At 42.1% G+C, this 21,685-nt stretch overlaps 2 protein-coding genes and 1 long non-coding RNA gene across 4 annotated transcripts in view; 1 reads left to right on the forward strand and 2 right to left on the reverse strand.

The window, feature by feature from the left end:
• CEMIP (cell migration inducing hyaluronidase 1) overlaps window positions 1–3,812 on the forward strand; it is a 62,757-nt gene extending 58,945 nt beyond the window's left edge. For both annotated transcript variants that reach the window (XM_061446815.1, XM_061446816.1), the window contains exon 28: window positions 212–3,812. In XM_061446815.1, the coding sequence (XP_061302799.1) occupies window positions 212–339 (128 nt within the window). In that variant the 3' untranslated portion in view covers window positions 340–3,812. The remainder of the gene's footprint in view (window positions 1–211) is intronic.
• A 4,704-nt stretch (window positions 3,813–8,516) lies between these two features.
• LOC133265902 (uncharacterized) lies at window positions 8,517–10,216 on the reverse strand. Its single transcript, XR_009742170.1, has 2 exons — window positions 8,920–10,216; window positions 8,517–8,881 (listed from the first exon to the last, which is right to left on the reverse strand). It is a non-coding gene; the product is annotated as an uncharacterized LOC133265902 (long non-coding RNA).
• A 687-nt stretch (window positions 10,217–10,903) lies between these two features.
• On the reverse strand, window positions 10,904–19,243 carry MESD (mesoderm development LRP chaperone). Its single transcript, XM_061446817.1, has 3 exons — window positions 18,934–19,243; window positions 13,932–14,164; window positions 10,904–13,065 (listed from the first exon to the last, which is right to left on the reverse strand). Exons 1-3 carry the CDS (start codon window positions 19,090–19,092, stop codon window positions 12,801–12,803), a joined length of 657 nt encoding a protein of 218 aa, XP_061302801.1. The 5' UTR covers window positions 19,093–19,243; the 3' UTR covers window positions 10,904–12,800.
• Between the last annotated feature and the right edge of the window lie 2,442 nt (window positions 19,244–21,685).

Consider the following 21,685-nt stretch of genomic DNA (forward strand, 5'->3'; position numbering starts at 1 on the left):
ATAAAGGGAAGCATATAACATGTAAATAAAATTTTAATTAAGCTTCATTAGGAAAGTATAATACCTGGAGAATGTATAACTGGCAAGGTTTGTGTGCGCTTGTATGCTCCTGTGCACGCGCTCCCATCCAGCTATCGGCTGTAGCCATACACACAGGCGGTTTTCTGGTGCAGCCCTGGCACATTCCTAATCTATTTGCTCTGATTTGCAGAAAAAATGGCTTTTGTCGGCTTCAAAGGCAGCTTCCGCCCAGTATGGGTGAAGCTGGTCACTAGTGAGGACTCGGCTAAAATCTATCAAGCACTGCCAATTCCTGTGGTGAAGAAAATGAAATTATGAGGACACACTGCTCTGCCTTCTGGCTGCCAGCACTGCCCCGTGGGATGGACTACTGACTGCTCGCCGCAGGCACCTCGCCAGCCTGCTCCAGAGGTGTAACGTTTTGTTGTTGTTGTTGTTGCTGTTCAAAATGAAACCTTACTGTAGCTAGAGTGGCCACATGTGACAGACAAGCCTTCCTCTGTGATCAGTGTACGCTCTGTGATCACCAGCTCCTCGCCGGTTGACTTGCTCACTGATGCCGTGTTGACTCTTGCGTTACTAAGCAAGGTTTGACCTGGTTTACAAGGTACTGGTTTTGTCAGCACCCCTGTGACAGATTAATTTATGTGCTGCCTCTCGAAAGGGGAGTTCTAGGTCTGAAGGCCATCAAGGATTGTTGCTTTTACCAGCCTCTAAGTTGTCCAAACACTTTTTTTTCCTAGTGTAACTAGTGCTAGCTAGTGTAGCTAGCTGCTCGCAAACACCCAATGCCAATTTAAAGGTTGGTTGAAAATCTAAGATAGAAAGAGTATATTTGAATTATTACTTAGATGCTGGGAAACGTAACTGGACAGTAAGAATTTATCCTAAAGCTTCTGTGATGTTTGATCATGCTTTTTGGGATCTGTGTTGAACATGCTAACCCATGGCACATAGTTGGGGAAGAGATGAGAGAGGGGCGGGTAAAACATGCCAGTGGAAACCGATGAAACCACATATTTCTGCTTGCTCAGATAATCATATTTCTCCTATGGATCAAGGTTTTTAATAGTGGTTGCTCAAATAAGATGTTTTCCTTCAACAAGCAGCAGGCAATCAAAGTCAATTCGCACAGGTATTTTCTCATCTTTTCCCATATTTTCTCTACATATAATAATGTTCAGGATCAGTCTGGAGTGTTTGTGGTAGCTAGTCAAAGCCATCCTGTTCAAGGCTTCCAGTTTTTAATTGGGAACACTGGGACTTACTTTATTAGCCTCAGATAGGGTGAGCAACCCTCACTTTTCCAGGGAGGCCAGAGGGAATAGGATCAGACCACTCTCCTGTGCGTTGCTTTCCGATCCTGTCCTTAGGCTTATGGGCATGAGTGTCTTGGTCCTGCTGGAAGGGTTACGAGATATCTGGATGGAAGATGGCAGAGGTCTTACCAGGCAGCTGAAGAATCAGAGTGGGAACCCCCATACACTAGTTAGATGTTTGTACATCCTTTCCCCCTTCTTCAGAGCAGTATCTGGATAATGAAGGCTGATTAGCCTGAATCAGAACTCCCATGGGGACATCTGTTGAAGCTACGAATTTACATATTATTTGTAAAACATTGTAAGCACTTCTGGTGTTCAGTGATATTTCTGTCTGTGGCTCAGAAATGCCATGAAGGCGTCTCTGAGGGCTGTGGCTATTGTAAGGAATCCAAGGGTGGGGGTAAAAGACAGGATGATGAGCTTTTCAGAGCACACAGAATATCGGTTTTGCCAATAATATCTGGGTTTGTTTTCCCACTTGGTCTCTGCCTGTCCCCATTGGTACAAAATTCATTCTAGTTGCTGATGGTTACTTCATTTGCTGTGGTTTAATTAATTCATGTAATTAAGTTGCCTTTTTCCCACAGTATCCAAAATATTATCTTGCAGCTAGCATGAAAGAACAAGGATTTTGTGTCATTCCAAAGGCTCAGCAGGTTTGCAATCTGTAAACCTGGTTTGGATCAATTGCTCTGAAAGTCAAAGCAGCCCTGAGCAAAATTGATATAGTATTGTAGGTTACATTCCCCTCAAGCCTCTCCTGGGTTTTGAAACTGGAAATGTTCTTTTCAGCCTTATTCTGTAGTTGTTCTGAACCCGCTGAATGTCATGTGTGTTGTATTTAGAAGAAGAGCCAAGCTTTCCCTCCCTTAATTCTCAACAAGAGTCTGTTCATGAAGGCTCTTCAAGCATTTGTGCTGTTTCCAGAATGAATGGGCAACACTTGTAAAAGTCAAGTAAAGCACGTTGTTTTTTCTTCCAAAGGCAAACAGAGCCAGGCTCCTGAATTCAAGCAAATAGACTAAACTCAAGTTCCTTGAGTACGTTAATTTGGGTTGCCTAAACCTCCTCACTGTCTTTAGGCAATTCTGTTGGTACCATTGCGCCGGTGTTAGTGGAACACGCTTGCTCCCAAAAGATGGACCAAAGCAGGAGTATTCCTTTCATGAGCACTTGAAAAAAAATGGTGGGTGGGCAGGAAAGCCAGGCTCAGAATGTACCTGGGTTGGGATATGGCTTTGTACGACACCTAGGGTAGGGCTTGCCCTCTGTGGTGTCCTGCTTCACTGGGCCATCAGCCGTTTCTCTTCTCCTGCTCCCTATAAGCACATTAATTCCCTGGGAAGATTATACCAGGTGGGTCTATTCCCTAGGCAGGTTTCTTCAGCTCCTGTGAGCATGCTGTCTTCATGAAGTGTAGCGTCTGATTTTACTATTTTGGGTATTCTCAGGGTGAAATCATAAGACTTGGCTCTAGGAAAAGCTTTTTTATTTTTCTTTCCTAAAAAAAAATCTCATTCAAAGAAGAAAACTTTTAAGTAGCTTGTTCTATCATGCAAATCTTGTCACATGGGGCCTGTTGGAGCTAAGGTGGGTCTTACGCTGTGAATACGGAGTACGGGATCACTGCAGTCTGTGAGCATGAGGGACAATAGAGCATCATAGCGGGGCAGCCACGGCTGGGAAGTGCAAAGGGCTTCCGTTGGCCTTTATGGGATGAAGTCAATGTGTTGCTCTGAAGACAGAATGAAGCCTACCACCATCACCAGTCAGCAATAGTTTTGTGCCATAGGATTACTTTTTAATCTTTGACTGTTCTAGAAATTGCACACACACATTTTGACTAGTAAATCACCTGACTGCTTGTCCTCTGTACACCTTGTACAGTCCCTGCACAAGCTGCAGTTCCCCTCTTTGTATGTTTTTATTACTGCAGATGTTTCTGTGTTTGCCTACGCAATTGCCATTGGTAGAGTGTGTGTGTGTGTGGGGGGGTTGTTTGCATTTTGTTTGTTTGTCTATTTGTTTGTTTGGATGTTTGGGGGTTTTGCCTCTGTTTGAATGCTTGTTTTACCTGTCGCCGAAACAGCTGGTCCTTTTTCGGAGTTAGAAGTTTGTACATTTTCTTATAGACTTTCCAATGAAAAAAAAAGATATATTTTCTATTAATTTATTACAATGGCACTAAGACAACTAAATTGCAGACATATGAAGCATTTTTACTGGAGTTTAGCTTTGTCCGGGTTGTTAAGGAGGTCGGCAATATGTCTTTTCTGATAATCTGCTTTGCACTTGAAAGCTCTCTATGTCCGCAGACCGTGGTAATGCATTGACTGTCTGGGTTGTGATGACAAGAGCTCTTGGGACATGGGTTCCAACAGATTGTGGCTTACAACTGAAATAACACGTAGTTGTTTGGAGTACACAATGTTTATCAAAATAAATATTCAATGCAAATTTCTAATTTTATTTTTGTCTCTTGTCTCTTTTGTGTCTCTCTGTACGTTGAAATGGTGTTTGCTGGATGCACACACAGGACTTAGTACAGCATCTGGGAAACACACAACTTCCTGCTTATTGCAAAAGGCAAAATCCAAGAGCCCAAACCCCAACTGTGTGCACTTGCTGGCCTGTCTGCAGAAACCACAGCACATGGCAGGCCTTCCCAGTCACACTTGCAGGATCTGAGACAGGGAGAGGGGAACGGAAGGAGATGGGAGCAGGAAAGGGGATACTGCAGTGGCCAGACATGGGAAAGGGCTGTGTTTGGGGCAGGTGGGGGCTATAGTATATTAAAAAATATATATATATTATATATATTAAAATACATATTGTTGCCCTATTCACAAAAGAAAAAATAAATAGGGTGAAAATGGAATAAAAATATATATGGAAATAATAGATAAAACATGTACACATTTTTTGTAGCGGGCAGCTATTAAAGCTTTTGAGAATCTCACTGTTGAGTCAAGTGTGACTTTGTTTATTTTCCACCCCGGGATGGTGCCAGCTGGGCAGGCTCCATTATGAAACTTTCTGGAGGCTCCAAAACTCAAATGGGATTTTTTGGTGGCAGAATCAGCGTTTCCAACATCCAAGGATCTGTTTTTTAATCAGGTGTCAAAATAGTAGTTAGCACATTAGAGGAGATAACCCATCTAGCACCTTCAAGCCAGAAAACCAAAAATGCAGCCTGTGTATTTCTGTATAAAGGGGGGGGTGGTGTGTGTGTGTATATGTATGTGTGTGTATATGTACGAGTGTGTATGGGAACGGGAGGTACATGTGCGGACACTTATGTCTGTATTTGTGCATATATGTGTGTGTCTATATAATGGGAAGTGTATTTGTGTAAGGGATGTATTTGTGTGTATGTGTGTATTTGTGTGTGGGGCAATGTGTGTGTATTTATGTGTGTGTCTGTGTATATATATTTATGTATACAAAGGGAGTGTGTGTGTGTGTGTGTGTGTGTGTGTATTTCTGTGTGGACCTCTATGTATATACAGCCATTAGAACTAGTTTAACAGCAACCTATACATAAGCATATACAATTCATTACATTACATTAGTCCTAAAATTACTGTGTAATTTTTAGTTATATATGTATATTTAAGTAGAGACCAGATACTTTCCAGCCATTAATATATAAAATACAATGTACATTAAATGTATTAGCTTCTGTACGCCAATATGCTTAATTTGTTAATAAAGATTAAAAGAATAAATTATAGCATTTTAATATGTATCATTTAGACAATTAAAAAGATGACATAAATCATTAAATTGGTAACACAACACAACGTCATATACAATATATAACAGAATGCAACATAACCTAATAGAACATAACGTAACATAATGTAACACTACGTAACGTGACGTTTCCGCAGCCGCTACGGGCTTAGCCAGCGCCCCGTTGCCTGTCCGTGCGCGCCCTCTAGCGGTGATATTTGGTGGTGTGTTTTGGGTTGATTTCTTTTCGCTGCATCACAGCCCGAGAAGAGCCAGAGGGTTGTGCTCTTCTCCTGCCAGCACGGCGGTCACAGGCCCAGCTGAGTGTCACACTCGTGCTTAGTCTCTGCCGAGCAGCCACTGAGGGGTCACAGCATCTGCTCAAAACTATAAGGGGCAGGGATGCTCCCTCCACTTCCAGAGCTTCGATTCTCCCAAATCTGCTGGACAGTAAGGCACAGTTTATGTGGTTCCCTAGGAGAGGTTGTTTTTATGACACCCTTGCAGAGTTTTGCACCACCTCCTCCAGCAGAAGCTGAAGCTGCTGTGATGTGTCCAGGCTCTTGCAGCCCCCAAAGGGCCATTCCAGCAGCCAGGTTGGAGGCTGTTGTGTTACCCCACCTTCTTTCTGACCAAAGGATGGGGGAGGGAGGTGTAGAAACCACTACTGCAGCTACACCCTTCCTTCCTCTTATGTGTTGTCTTCACAAAACACACCCCTACAGTGATCCCTTAGCCAAGGAGCTGAATCCAGCATGTACGCTCACTGCACAGCCTTAGAAGCAGAAGCTGAGGGAGAGCTCCATCACTTTGGAAATAGAATAATTTGCAGTTTATGAGTTTGAGCCTCGGCTGGAGTCCGTATTTCAGCAGTCAGGACACAGTAAGGGGTCCGTGATGAGGAAACAGTGATGAGACTCAATGGGAAATCATTCTGGGGAAAAGCCCCTTACAAACAAGTATTTCTGCTCCTTTGGCAGTGGTGTAATGTGAGATCATGATGAAATTCCCAGCACAACAGTAACCTCATCTCCTCTCCTATAGTCTTAGTGCTGAGTGAGTACTCCTAGGTAATGTTTCTTAAAGCACAGGTGCCTCACCTAAACCCCACAGGTCTGTCACTTGATAGTAACACCACAGGAAATTAATGCAGCTGGTTTGACTTTAATTTCTGCTTTCCTGCAGTATCCATCTCCAGTATCCAGCTGGTACTGCTCTGTCATTCGGCTATCTCTTGAGAATGGCCTTCGCTGTTACACAGCTATAGTTGATTTTCTCATCCCAGGAAGTGAGACTGTCCTGGCTTATCACTACTGACAGGAATAATAATGTGGCTGAAATATATTTCAGGCCTTATGCGGTCTATTTGAAGATTGAGCAATATGGCTTAAATGGTGCTGCTGTCTAGGAACAAGGGTTGGGAAGGGTAATATAGAGAATGGTCTTTCCCTGGTTAGGTTACACAGCTCTTGAGATCACAACAAAAAACTGTCTCCCACATTAAATGAAAGAAAGTTAGTTTTTCAAAATCTTCTACTCAACTCAATGCCAAAACTCTTACTTACTTACATGCTTCTGCTTCCATTAAGCTCCCTGGCAAGTCCATTCTGTTATAACTGCAATTAGCTAAAGTCCACACAGTTATTAGCTTTTTTATGGCACCAGAAAGACAACAAGGGCTGAGAAGTCACAGAGTATGGCTGTGGATACAACTGGCATGATGAATAATAAAATAGTAATACAAAAATCTTGTGTGGTTCAATTTGAAGTATGCACTATTTTGGATTGGATTTCAGTTTAGGTGAGGGGATGAAAACAGATTTATGTTTTACAAAAGAAGTTGAATGAAATAAAACTGTACTGAGGACACGTTAGTTAAAAAAACCAAAACCAAACATGCAGGATGTTTTGTAGCCATGGATCTGGGAAATGATAAGCAATGCTCACATGAATATACATATTAAACCATTATGTTATTTAGTTGACTCAGCAAGTGAGTGCTGTATTTTTTTTTCAAGACATCCTTGCAATACAATTGTTCATGCATAACTCAGTGTTTCTCATTACAAAGAAGGCTCTATGTAAGTTACACCAAGATCCAGGTTACTTCATGGTGCTGTTCAGTGAACAGCTGCTTCTCATTACTAGCGAACAGCCTTGCACCTTGCAAGCAAAGGCTGAGCCCTTGCTATTCACCCATTTCAAAAGCTCTTGGAGGCCACTGGACATATAACACCACCATCAGTGACAGCACCTGAACCATTTAAATATTAACAAGTCAATGAGTGCTCAATGCTCTGGTCTGTGGGCTCCACAGAACTAGTGAGCATGTCACCAGCTTAGTAAACCAGGCTATTTTCAGACACTGCTGGCAGTCACCTTTAAAAGCAGTGGATATTATAGGCAGGAAAGATGGGCCCACAGTTTCATTTGGCATGATAATTCTGGGATAAGAAAGAAGAAACTTTCTGCTTCTGAGAAGTAAGTGTCAAAAACTAACACAGTCTGTCCCCATTTTATTCAATGTTCAGGCCAAGGACGTTGCCAATAGGATTATTATTACAGCCTCAGCAGGCACCAAGACACCTGAACGCTAGAAACTCTAACACAGGTCACCTCTGTGCTGCTGCTTCAGAGCCAGGACATGAGGAAGCAGCCAAACAGGATGAATTACAGTCTTCGTAAGATGGGAATACTCTGCCATCGCATAGTGAGTGGTGCAAGAGATCAGTGGGTGAGCAGGGGCCTGTAGAACAAGGACGATCCTCTTTCTAACATGCTGCATAGCAAGACTGTGCTGATGGACCATGTATTTATTTGCTGGCCTTTGCCAGTAACACTGGGAAGAGGTTGAAGCTCCTTTAATTGTCCCGTATCTCCCTCTCAAAGCACAAATGTCTGTGTAATAAATAGAAAAAAAATACAGACTCATTTTTTTTTTAGAAATTATTTATTGCAATGATCACTGTTAATTTAAATGATAGGTAATGGATCTGTTGGTTTTGCTGTTACACAAATCCGTTGATACAATGCCACTGATTAATTGATAACTAAACACAGCTGGCACTGGAAACAAGAGTGAAAATACCGGTCTATTAAGTAGCATCACACAGGAAAGAAACAAAGCATTTATCAGCCAGCTTTGGATAGAGGCTGGTGTGCTGCATAATGCTTGATTGTATGTCAGCTTTAAATACCAATCGAAAGCTACACTGCGCAGAGCTCTTTGGCTGGAGATCAATGGTGTGTCCAGCCCCCTTCACACTGCGTGACCTCTCTACTGGAGGAGGAACCCCACTACCATCAGAGAACAAACACAAGTGGAATGTTTTTCTGTCATGAATCCAACCAGCTCTAACCTTCCCGGCAGTTTGGTATTGCCTGGCTTCAGTGGGGCTTGTCCCTGTTAAAAATGGCACAGTATGACTGATGGGACACAGTGATATGCAAAAATAGTTTATTTATAAAAAGAAATAGCGAATAAAAGTGTATCACCAGACATAGTAGGCTGGCAATCTTAAGAACGAGAAACATGAGAGCAGCAATGAAACAGGCAGCTGTAAAACCAGGAGCATCGCACTATACAGGCACAGGCTCTTTGAATTTCTATAAACCTCCAATGCAATTAAGAAAAAACAACTCTGGAAAAGGCAATCACTGTTACTCCTTGCACAGAAAAGGAAATGAGCCAGAGATAAAGACTGGAAATAATTTCTAAGCCTCAGTATAAGCCCCACAAGAACAGTGGCCAAAACTCAGACAAAAGTTCCCTATCTTAAAATGTTATTTTAATGTATGATTTCCTTTTCATGACACATTGAAAGAGTTCAGAAGCCGTGACAGGATCATAGAGTCTTTCTGAAGTCAAGGCAGACCCAACTGTTCAGAGAATAGAAATGCTTTAACCACTCACATAAAGGTCAGAAATCTTGTAGTGTGTGTGTCCTAATAAAGTTTAAAAACTGGGTAATAATTGGTAATAACTGCAGCAACAAAGCTGAAGACAAACTAAAAGAAGCCACAAAACGGTACCCACAAACTGACCTGCTAGCAAGGGATGCATACCTAGCAAGACAGTGCAGCAAATAGAGGTAAGACTGGTAACAGGTGTGGTATTACAGGGAATTTGATTGCACCTTCAAAGGTAAATCTTAGCAAATAAGCACAGGTAAATCTTAGCGCACATACAAAGCAATGATGGCACTTGCAATTCTCATTCTTTTAAATTATGATGAATACTGTTTACATTGCCTAATTAGGGAGATTTAGTAGTTAGTGAGAATGTTTAGTTATAAATTCAACTGCCAACATAGAATCACAGAAACATTCATTCTTTTACTGTACATGGTGCGCCTCTTGGATCTTTTGGCCCCCAGCCCCCACTTTAAATGCCCAATTTCCTACTTATTTGGTCAATAAAATTAAGCTCTCGAGAACAGGGGATGCACTTGTATTCTTTGAGGTAGGAATTTAAATTATTTTGATAAAGCACGCGCTATACATCTATCTTAAAAAAGCCAAACAACAACAACAAAATAACCCAACAAAATAAAACCCACAACATCTTCGTTCCAGTATTACATAAATAATTTGATTGTCCATTGGAAATTCCTCACAAAGTGCAAACACATCTTGTGTAGTACCATTGCCAAACTGCTTTTTTCTGAGGACTGATGGGTTAAAAATAGAACAGTAACTTAGAAGACTTAAGTTATGGCACTAGAACAGAGAAACCACTGAGCTGAGTGGAGAAAGACAGCAGGCACTTACTCAGCTGTCATGAAAGCAGATCATTTCCCATATACCTCTGTTTAATACTGAAAAAAAAAGAAATAGGGAAAGCTATAACCACCACCCTCCCCAGTGAAATTAGCTTTAAAGGCAATATCTGAACATATATCCGTATGTATAGCCAAAAATCTGTTACTGGAAGTCTGATGAGATGCTTAACGCAGAATTCAACATCTGCTGGGGCACCTACAAAACATTAATAAATGACCTTAAGTAACTTTATGAAGATATTTATTTTTATACATACATATATAAAAGTGATATTATGTTCAGGTCTCTCAAATCGTTACCAGCTAACATCTGCTAATGTAACACTGTATGAGGACAAGTCCTAGGGGCTCAAAGGCCTATCGTTATGAACTGCAATACCAGAGAAAGACTGGCTGGGTGAAGTTCCTGCCAGGTTCACATTATACTTAATAGTTAAATATGCTATTTGTTGAGTGTAAAGCATGAAAAAGGGAGAAAAATGGAAGACAAAAAAAAAGCAGCTACTTGAAAGCAGCACTTTGTGTTTTGTATCAAAAAGCAACTCTCAAGTCACTCGTTAAAAAAATAATGAAAAATACCCCCAAAACCAAAACACACTTTAAAATTTAAACTGAACTACATGCACAAAACACAGCTGCATTTGGGTTAGGCAACTTAACAATTCAGAACAGCCAACCAAAAAACCCAGTCAATTGGCTGGCTGAATTTCAACAAAATTACCTCCCTCCTTTTAACCATGAAGGGTAAGGGCTCCAACCTACTGTAAATGTCGATTTACGAACGACTAAAACAAGTATCTATTCTCAAAAGCTGGCCTTATAGCTACCTAGTGTAGTAATTTTTTTCTCCTCCTTGGCTGAGCTGCCTTTGCAGGTTGGTTTACACTGCTTCATTGTTTAGCTCAGGAAGAACTCACTTTGACTAAAAAAATCAGGTTTATGTTTCCTAAGATTAGGCAAATTACAGAAACTTAATTTCCATGTTTCTGATCTGAACTGTCATCTCCATACCATAGATATAAGTTGTAAAAAGAAAACCACTCATTAATATTTTGTATTTATTGTTTCATCTGACCTTTGCTCATCTCTAAAGGTGAGAAGCAACATTCCGTAAAAAAAGGCAGGTGCAAACCAAGAACACTTGACAAAATGATAAACGAGTAATGAACAAGAAATGGACTGCACATCTTGATGCAATGCAATACCCAAACATCTACTGAGACTCTTCTCAACTCCGTTACATGTTTGGATTAATAGTACAATTTAAAAGTAATACAGTTAATCCTGAAGAAATACATGATTTCATTTTCTATTCAAACAGGCACAGACCTGTTTAACGAAGTGTGGCCAGAAAGATTTCTTTAATCCTAAATTCATACAAATATAATTAAAATTAAATAAACCCAATCACCTGGAACCTTCAGCAACATCATTTAGACCTTATGTACAGAAACCAAAGATGAATTTGTGTCTCTCCCGAATACCTAACTCAATGTATTAATTATTTAAAAGGCTTTACTACTCAGTGACACAGTAAGTTTAGTCACATCTTTTATTTTAGGACAAGTACTCAACAGATCAGTTTCCCACTTTGATACTGAAGTATTCCATGAGATTAACCATTATGGTTCAATTAGGACCTTTTATCCAAAACATTTGGATTTTAGCACCTTAAAGAGAGAGTCAAAGTAACATCTTAGTAGTACTGAATGAAGATAGACAATACTGTGCTCATCCTCTGGAAAATGATGTGGACCACACATACAAGGTGCATTTAGTCCCTAATAGGCAGTAAGGCAGAAGGGCAACAATTCTAAGTAATGAATTTGACAGAATACAATCTGAATAATAATAAAACATTCCAAATTATACAAAGTATGTCAAGGAGAAATTGTATTTGCTCCCATACATCAAACCTCAGAGTATTTAAATCAATGTGTGTTTTTTTCACAATCAACCACGTCAGTCAGTAATCTGTACCCAAACAAAAAATAATAATCTGGTTATTAAACATCAGGAAGGGATATGTCTAACTCAAAGTTGAGCCCTGCACAGCACCTAGTGCTTTTTCAAAGATTTAAGCAAACCCTTAAATGAGTAAGCCAAATTAATTTCCGAGTTAAAATCTACTGTCTAGATAATAGGGCATACATAACACCTACTTCCAGAGGCACAGTTCTTTGGCAGCAGCAGCAGCAACCTGAATGCCATGAATCTGACCTTCCTTTTGCCCTGACACTGCTCATGAGGGTGATGTAATTTCATTAACAACCTAGCATCACTATGAACGGTACAGAATCTTTCTGCACTGATTTGGAATGAATTAGCCAAGTTCTCTGCTTAGCTTCTATCCTGCTTCTAAGAATTTCCATGGATTTCTTGGGACAAACAGAAGAGGTCTTGTTTATTTTAAAGAAGCAGGCAGCCTAACCAGACATGTCCTAAACCCTGTAATTTCATGCATCTTTGGCCAGTGTACCACTATTCTTTGTACTTTTATGCAGTTTTGCAACTGACTCTAGCAAACTGACTTCCGAGAGAATGTATTAGTACTGCATTCTGCTGTCCATCAGCAGTTACAAATCAATGACCAACTTGCACAGCCAAGATGTATGTGGATACTAAAGATGAGTATCAGTGTATTCTGAGACTGTTTCTTCTTTTCCACCTAATTTAAGTTTGCAGTGTTAGACACACAGATTTGTATGTTAATTTTAACACAAAAGCATACAAAATTACAAACTAAAGTATTAAACATTACCTATCCTGCAACTAAACAAATGGCCAACATTAGTAAGTAAACTGGTGAATTCCAACATAAAAGTCTTTTAACCTCAGTAATCTCTGCTTCCTTTCTTCCCCCCCCCCCAGTAAACCCAGGAATTGCATGGAAATTTAGTTTCTGTTCAAGGAACAGTATTCAGTCTGGTTAACACATCCATCATAGATCCTCTCTCTGGTTGGTTGCTCGGTTGTCCTCTTTGATGCTGTTAGATTTCTTGTCTGCGTCTTTTTTCTTCTTTGCTTTTTCAGGTTTTGTTTTGTTTTTCATTTTCTCATTTTCTTCTCCTCCTTTGCCAGGATAAACCTGACCTTCCAGAGTAACATCCGCACACCTTTCTTGACTTATCAGGAAGTCTTTGATCTCCCAGGCATACCCACCATCACGCAGCATAAAGATGGCACGATTTGAGCCAACAATGAACCTGGAGGAAAGATAATTTCTGTTAGCTCTGTGCTTTTCAAGCAGTACAACATCTTGCTTAATTCAGAGCACCTCCGTGACTGAGGCGTATATGCAAGAGCAAGAATCGTAGAATCATAGAAAGGCTAGAGTTGGAACAACCTTAAGGTCATCTAGTTCCAACCCCCCTGCCATGGGAAGCGATGCCTTATGCTTGAACATGTTGCCTAAGGTTCTGTCCATCCTGGCCTTGAACAATCCCAGAGATGGAGCTGATCTTGTTGCCTGGGGAGGAGGACATTGAACAATTTTCTAGCATACGTAAGAATAACATGTATTAAGTTTGCAAATAACCAAGGAGGAGTGAGAATACAAAGACAACTTAGGAATTAATTTAGCACTATGTAAAACCCACTAATGGGCATTATATTTGCTTTATACACTTACTATAACCCTTCCCAGCCTCAGTACAAGAGACACAATCTTCCTGTGTTTCAAAGTGATCCTCTCTCTTTCAGAAACACCACATTTTTTAGCAAGGGGAACAAAAAGCCTTCTGTGGTGACAAGTCTTCCAAGGGTGGCATTTTCCATCAAGCACATAAAGGCAAACTACTGCAACTAAAACTGATAAATAGCTGAAACATAATGAGATAAAAACAAATGAGGCTATGCATACATCATTTGTAAGTGTTAAAAAGATTTGTGCACCATGCCAGAATTTTTATAGCATGACTTACAACAAATTGGCATAGAAACCGATACAGAAATAGTGACAAGTGATTGAGGTGGGGAAGGGCACAGCATGAACAGTTGAAAAGATTCTCAGGAGGAAAGAAACAAGGCTTCTGTAAAAAGACAAACTTCACCCTTGCGTATAACAGCTTACCTTTGCACATCATAGTTTGCATTGAAGAGACTGCCCTGCCACAAGCTAGTGATTTCTTCTGTCTCTTTTTCTGTGGGATTTCCTGACACTGTGACAAACATCATCAAAGTCTTCCCCTTCTTCGTCAGCTTCAGGATACTTTCAGGCTTGCCTGGATCAATTTTTGAGAAATCTATTGGTGCTGGAGGCCTCTTGTGTTCAGGAAGATCTCCTTCTTCAATGTCATCATCTTTCTGTTTTGAAAAGGAAAAGGAGGCATTAAACTCAACTGTTCCACAAAGCTGTTCTGTTTTCCAATTTCCCACTTTGACAAAGTATTTTTTAGCTTGATAATGGAGATTCTCAAACCAAAACAAATAGTGAGTTTTGTTTCAGGATACTTCATTGTCGTGGTTTAAACCCAGTCAGGTAACTCGTTCACTCACTTCCCCCCACTTCTTTCCCTGCCCCTGCTCCCGGAGGGACGGAGAGGAGAATCAAAAAGAATGCAACTCCCACGGGTTGAGATAAGAACAGTTTAGTAACTAAGGTATAACACAAATCACTACTGCTACCACCAATGATAATAATGATAAAGGAAATAACAAGGGAAGAGAATACAACACCTCGTCACCAGCCGACCAATAACTCGACCCCCAGGCCTGACCAAGCACCGACCGATACCTCCTCCAACCCTGCAGTCTCCCAGCCCTTCCGGGTAACTCCCAGTTACATCCTGGGCATGACGTGCTGTGGTATGGAATACCTCTTTGGTCAGTTTGGGTCAGGTGTCCTGTCTCTGCTTCCTCCTGTCTTGCCCTCCTCCCTGGCAGAGCATGAGGCTCACAAAGTCCTTGGCCAAACCAAAACATCTCTATCAGCTCTGTTCCCGAGCCGAAAGTGAAAAAAAACACTGCACTGCACCAGCTACCAAGGAGGAGAAACATGACTGCTACTGCTGAACCCAGGACATTCATCAAGAGTATTCTTCCATTTATAACCCTCCCCTCAACACATTTTCATACTCACAGCTAGACACTCCTTTTACCATATACTGAGAAATAGTTCAGCCTCAAGGTTAATTCAGTACAATTCCACGCAGGTACTTCATAAAATAACACTTTTTTTTTTTTCACAGTTTCACATAAATGTATTAAGCATACATGATGAACTGAGAAAGTTGCACTAAAAAGCCTCAGACACACATAGAAAAGTGTTCACCTGCACATTGCTTTCAGAGGTCAAAACTCACCTCTAGGACTCATTTGATCACTTGAGAATTCAATTTTCCTGACTTTGCCTCTTTACCAAATAAAACCCACAAAAATTCAGAATTTCAAGGCTCATGCCACAGGAAAACTTATATTAAAAGCTTCATGACTTTTCTAATGCACAGCTGCAGCTCACAGTCTGACAACATAACCACCAGGAGTAAATTACTCCCAGAATAAAGAAAAAAAACCTCTTGATGCCTCTGCTGAGGTTGACAGGCATTTAAATATTTGGAAAAGCAGAATTCCAACTGCTGCCCCTTAAAACAGCTCATGAGAGAGAGGACTGAATAGAGTGACAGCTTACATTGAACCAGAGCTTGATTTCTTCAACAGTATTTGTATCATATTAAAAAATTAATACAGAAATACAACATAAAACCCTGGAAGTCCTATACTGGCATCCACTCAAGCACTAGTAAATCAGTAGGAATTAAGTCAGACATTTCAGGTGTTGTTTTGACTTCCAAGTGTTTTGTGAAAATATGCAGCACTCCATCAGGGGCATGAACTGTAGCAGCATCTAAAGATAACTCCCTTCAGAAGCCAAGCTTTATTTTTTTAGGTCTAAGTATGCACTACCTTCTCATCTCTGCACATGCCTATATGCAAACTCAACATCATCCTTTGACAACATCCCACTACACGAAGCCTCCCATACCCTTTAAAGGTAAGGTTCCATGCAAGTGACCTCTCTTCCCATCTCAATTACGTAGTTTGCTGTCTTTCTGACAAAGGAGTTTAAAAATTACTTACCACAGAACAGAAGCTGTAGAAGCCTTAGATTTTATCCTTTCTTTCCTTACTAACTACATTTGCTTCGATTTCGCAAGGCTGAAGGACGCTTTCAAACAGTTCACATCCCTTTGAAAACTCCTTATTAAGTGAATTGAGAGCAAAGGAGAGCCCCAGGGAAGTCCCACAGCCCTCACTAAGGGGGAACAATACTAATCTTAGAGGAAGCTGCAAAATGCTCATGATGGTAAAGCACAGTGAAAATACAAAAACTTATATGAGCCAATAAAAAACATTCTTCAGAAGTAAAAGCTAAACAGTCCTAATTTTAGAACAGTTTGGCTAGTGCAAAACCAGCTTACTTCAGTTTTGAAAGGGAAAGGAAGAAATGTTTCCATATAGTCCTTATGCAATACAGAAACTGACTTTGGACTTAGTGACAGAACAACCTAACATACATTAACCTATTTTTCCCTTAACTATTCAGCTTGTAAAGCTGTACTGTTGCAGTTTGAATAGAAATATCATAAAAGGCAGTCAAAAGCTCCCTTATACCACACTCCTTCTCCTGATCCTGTACAAACTATCGTGCAGTTTTGTATCTATAAATCTATCTATGAAGCAAAAGACTGGAGAAAAGTATAAGCTTTTGCTTTGAAATGTCTAGCAGATTCATTACTTTAAGCTGTAACATGAGGCTTCAGAGGGAAAGCATAACACAATACAATAATAACTATGTATTTCCTATGTATTCCTTCTTTTTCTCCTCCCCTCTGCTCGCATTCTCATGCATTTCTCATCAATGCCCTGAATTTTTATTTTAAAAACTATTAGCAACATATGTCCCCTAATTCCTTGGCCTATTCAACAATCTCAGCTCACAGTCAAGCCCGCGAAATCCTGAGCTTACAACAATTATGAACTACTTAAAGAATAGGACATTTCAGTAACAGAATGACCACATTCTCAGTTCTGCTTCCAGCTCCTCTGGACCCAAGGTTGCTGGAGAGTCCCTTTCCATGGGGGAAATCCCTAGGCAGTTTGCTTCAAACTCTAGTTATGCAACCAATCTAATGAAGAAACCTCAGTTCCCCATCCTCATTTTCTGCTAGATCACTCCCCTGGTTCATCGGGCATCCATGTACATGGTTACACCAGCACAGGACAAGTGGCAGCACAAGAGCCTGCACAGAGGTGGCTGCTTGTTTTAGGAAGGCTGCTGGAGCCATAGCCTCAGCCTCACCAGGTTTATGGCTGAACCCAAGGATGTAACAGCCACCATCCTCCAGTGCTTTTGACTAATCGCCAGAGAAATAAAAAGTATTAGGCGTCATCTCAGTTAATTCATCATCAGTTGCGATGAATGACACTTGATTCTGTACAGATCTGAGCCCTGTGCCCCTTGCTCCAGAGCATAATTCCTGCTCTTATCCAAATTCATAATGGCCCCTTTGTTTCTCATCCCACCCCATCAAGTCCACTCATGCTTTTCTTCTCCTCTATCCTCCAGCCACCACCCCCTTAAGTCTTTCATGTTCTTTTTATGAGTCCTGACTACCACCAGGCAAAATACCATGCAGCTGACCATCCCAAAGACCCAACAACTGCTCATTGTTGAGCCACTGCTTCAGTAACTTTCTTCTCCCAGGGCTGCGACTGGCTGCGAATTCCCTCAGTGGCAATGCCAGCCCAAGCAGCAAAGTCCCCAGATGGTCAGCCACATCTGCATGCAATGCAGCTACAAGCATTTGTGCAGCACATGGTGAATTGGATCGGGGACCTGCTCCAGCTAGAGAGGAAAAATCCTGAACAGCCTCCTGCTTGCCACATGGCTGGAACAGAGTACACAGCCAGAGTCACGACAGCATTAACTTGAGTCTCCCTTTCACCCAGGCATCCAATTCAGAGACGTTAATCTTCTAAGATTTTCCCTAAAATGCCAAATTTCATTGAAGTTGGCCAATATCATCATTTAAGCTCTTGATTTTTTACCAGCTGGGACCACCTGGTCCTTGGCTGATACCACCAATGGAAAGGTGAATTTCGAGATTTTATGTAATTTTATTTAGAATTTTAACTCTGTTTTCCAAGAATCTCTCTTCTTAAAGGGAGACAGATACACAGTAACAGTCCCTGGGATGAACATGTTCATAATCTGCCAACTAGGCCCAAGGCAGACATCCTTATTTCTCACAAAAGTTACTTTATTACACATACAAAACCTATTTCTCCACCTTGACTTACAGCTGTACATGGTGTTACAGGAGACACAAGCTTTTACTCCATTATTTCCCCCGGGACTTGTGCAAAACATTCTGGGGAACAGCCTCATGGGAAAGAGGAGAAGACACTGATGAGCGTTCTGGGATTTATCAGAACATGATGGAATACAAAAATAGTGAAAAGAACCGAACAGTGTCATGACAACCACACAGAGAGGAATGACAGGGAACTGTCAAAAGGAAGTTAAGGCAGCAGGGTGATGGGGACAAAGAGAGGCAACAGAGCTGGAATTAGAAGTCATTACCATGATGAGTGGCAAGGAAGGAAAACACAAACCATGTATCTACTCTGGAAACCTGAAATAAGCATTTCTCCTGCTATCCATCCCTGGGTCACAAAACATGACCAAAGAATGGCCAGCAAGGCCCTCAATACCCCAACACAGCAGATACCCCAGTCAAGCCAGGTTGTGGCACACCCGGTCACCGTGTGCTCGAGGGCGGGGGTAGCAAGGCAGGCTGCGGGGTCCCGGGGCCACGGCAGCTCCCCAGAAGCCCCCCTGTGCCTGCTCGCCCCGATGCTGTAACTCCCTACACAGGAACCCGCAGCCCCAGCGGAAGGGACCGGCTTCCCACCACCCCAACGCCACCAGGCCCCGGATCCCCCCACCCGCTCCATACCAAGGCCGCAGCCAGGCCCTGGGGAAGCGCGGCCGAGACGCGGGCACCAAACCTCCCGCCTTGCCCCGAGCCACAGCCGCGCGGGGTCCCCTCCGCATATCCCCGGCCCCGCACCTCCCACTGCTCCAGCAGCCGAGCCATGTCCGCGTCGTTGTAGTCCCGAATGTCCTTCTTCTTGGCCGGCCCTGCCCGCTGCTTTCCCTCGGGCTCGCCGGCGGCCGCGCACAGCCACAACGCGAGGCCCAGCACGGCCCAGCCCGCAGCAGCCGCCATGTTCCCCCACACCTCACCGCCGCCGCGGGAAGGCGGCCCCGGCTGCCTTAAAGGGGCGGGGGCAGCGGCAGCTCGGGCCGCGGGGAGGAGCAGGAGGAGTTGGAAGGGGCGAAAGGGCAGCGACGGGGCGGTGCGGGCAAGGCCGGGGGCCGGGGCTAGGGGGGGCGGCCGGGGCTCCCGGCCGTGTGCCCGAGCGCTGGGGGCGAGCCGGGGCGGAAGGGATCGCGAGCGCCGTCCCCTACCTCCTCCTCTTGCTGGTCCTGGCGATGCTGCAGCCCGGGCACAGAGGGCCGGTTGAGGAGGTCGGGGTCGCGCTGGGTGTAGGCCCCGCAAACCTTGTCCCAGGCGGCTGAGTTTAAGGTGGTTTTAAATAACCGCGTATATGGGCCGGCTCCTGCAGTATGAACTATGTGATGTCCTGTTGCTTTCTAAAAGCAGGACGGTAGGTATCTGCATTTGCTGTGAGATAAAAACTGGGCTCGTGGGAGCATCTTCTCATTTTAACTACTAAGGTTCTTAAAAGAAGGCACTTAAAAATGAAGCTGATCATTACTACAGCTCCAGAACATCTGGACGCAACAAAAATTAAAGAGATGCGGCTTTGTCTTTGTACAGATTACTTTTCCATTTTCCAAACCAAACGACACAGGCTGGTGCCTGCGTGGCCTTATTTCAGTCTTCAATCTTTATTATTTTCCCCCTCATAGAAGCTGTTTTAATTATAAATAGCACCAGCTTCTCTTTTGCCTTTTAGACTTGGACTGCCAAGAAGTTTGAACCTGGGAATTTAAGGAAGGGCCACAGTAACTGCATCCTGGTAGATACTAGCTGTGGTCAGGCTGATAAGCGAGCAGGGTGCTTTTCTGTTCAAGTGGAAGCATTGGAAGGAAAGCAGGTTCAGAGCACAGCAACTAATTTTACAGTGAGCACTTCAACCCCAGTTCTGTTCCTGTGCATAGTCCTATGATTAACCAGAACTTTACAGGCACAGCATACAAATGCAGACCAAGAGCAGGCAATGGGCAGGGGTGTGGGTTTGGGAAGCTTTCTGAAGCCTGAACTAACTTCAAATGATAAAGACACTGACATAGCTTGTGACTGTTAGGGTGACATGCAACATGAAGCAGCAGGTTGCCAAGCTCACGTGTAGCATGAGAAACAGCAGAGGAGGATATGGGATCCACAATTTCAGCACCCTCATAAACACCCCGTCTGGCCTGCAGCCTCCATATAGTAACTGTTATCGCTTGATACCATTTCAGGCACTGCCAGTGTGCCTGAGAAACAGGAAGCAGACCATAGCTATTCATGGGGCTTGTTATACGCACAGTAACTGAAACAGGGGTTTAGTCAAGTATCTTTCACAAAGCTGTCCAGAAAGTCACTAATGAGCACATCTGTTCAGTGATTTCTCATTAAATGTAATGAACATCAGATATACTATATCACATTGCCCTGGTTAATGAGGTTTTACTAAAATACATTTCTGGTAACTTCTGTTATTACTGTAACATGCATACAGTCACTGGAAAAAAAAGACTAAAGATTCAATTTTGGAAAGCTGGACTTGCAGTATAAAATATTTTCACTGAGTTTCTACTGGGAAATACTTTCTTCCATGCTGTTTTCTCTTATTAGAACAAACCAAGCCAAGGTTGACTTTAATATCTGGTTCTACTTTCAGATGTGGATCTCAAAAGTAATCCAGTTCCCTCTGGTAAATGAACAGGTTGTTCACTATATCCAGCACTTCACCAAACAACGCTATACATTTCCTTGTCATGTATAGAAAAGCCTTAATTTAAAAGGGAGATATTTTTCATGCTTGGCTGTAACCTTGCAACTGTCTTTGTTCAGGCAGAATTCTGTGTCCAGGAAGAAGTTGTTCAAAGCCTGTTCTTTGCGTATCAGCTGTAGGACAAACATCTACCCAGCCTCTATTCTGCTGTTTTTTTTCCCATGCAAGAGACAAAAGCAGTGCAGCTAGAAATACCTATCACTGACAGGGGCAAATTGAATTGCATTTTCTTTTTATTGAAGCATACAGTTTTATTCAAGTATCTACAGAATGATTCAAATATGCTTTATATAGCTTAAGCATTTTGACATTCCTTAACAGTTCATATAGTCTTAGCAGCTAACACTGCTATGATTACAATACAGAACGCATCTCATACTAGTTGTCTACATGCACTGTCAATTGCAAAACTAAGGTGTTCAAAACTTTTATCTTGTAGCTTAAAATCCCGTCTAGTCATGCCAGGGAATGCCTCAAGATGTGGCTGTTACTTGGGCAACTTCCACGTTTTATTAGTAGTACTTTCCATAATAAAATTACACCTTATCAGAAAGGCAAATCTACCTCCCCCTGTTAATGTAAACTGTTTTCATTATTCAGTAGGGTTGGGTCAAGCTGAAATATGAGAGGATTCAGGATGTTATAAATTTCTGTTAAGGTTGGGATTTTGGGAGTCTTTTTTTTTTTTTTTAATATAACCTGCATTTTTGGAACTATATTTCTGCAGAATATATTTCCTATACCATTATTTCCTGTGAGCTAAAAGAAGAATGTGGATATATTTTAGCTGTCAAA

This window comes from Pezoporus flaviventris, unplaced genomic scaffold, assembly GCF_033815535.1.
Source record: "Pezoporus flaviventris isolate CSIRO_AGI_PZ_B2104156 unplaced genomic scaffold, CSIRO_AGI_Pfla_v1 ptg000006l, whole genome shotgun sequence".
Lineage (NCBI taxonomy): Eukaryota > Metazoa > Chordata > Aves > Psittaciformes > Psittacidae > Pezoporus > Pezoporus flaviventris.

Coding starts and splice junctions, on each gene's coding strand:
- MESD (XM_061446817.1), bottom strand. CDS start 19,092: ATGGCGGCTGCTGCGGGCTGGGCCGTGCTGGGCCTCGCGTTGTGGCTG. Junction 14,165..18,933: donor GGCTGCTGGAGCAGTGGGAG/GTGCGGGGCCGG, acceptor TTTTCAAAACAG/AAAGATGATGACATTGAAGA. Junction 13,066..13,931: donor GCAAACTATGATGTGCAAAG/GTAAGCTGTTAT, acceptor TCTTTCCTCCAG/GTTCATTGTTGGCTCAAATC.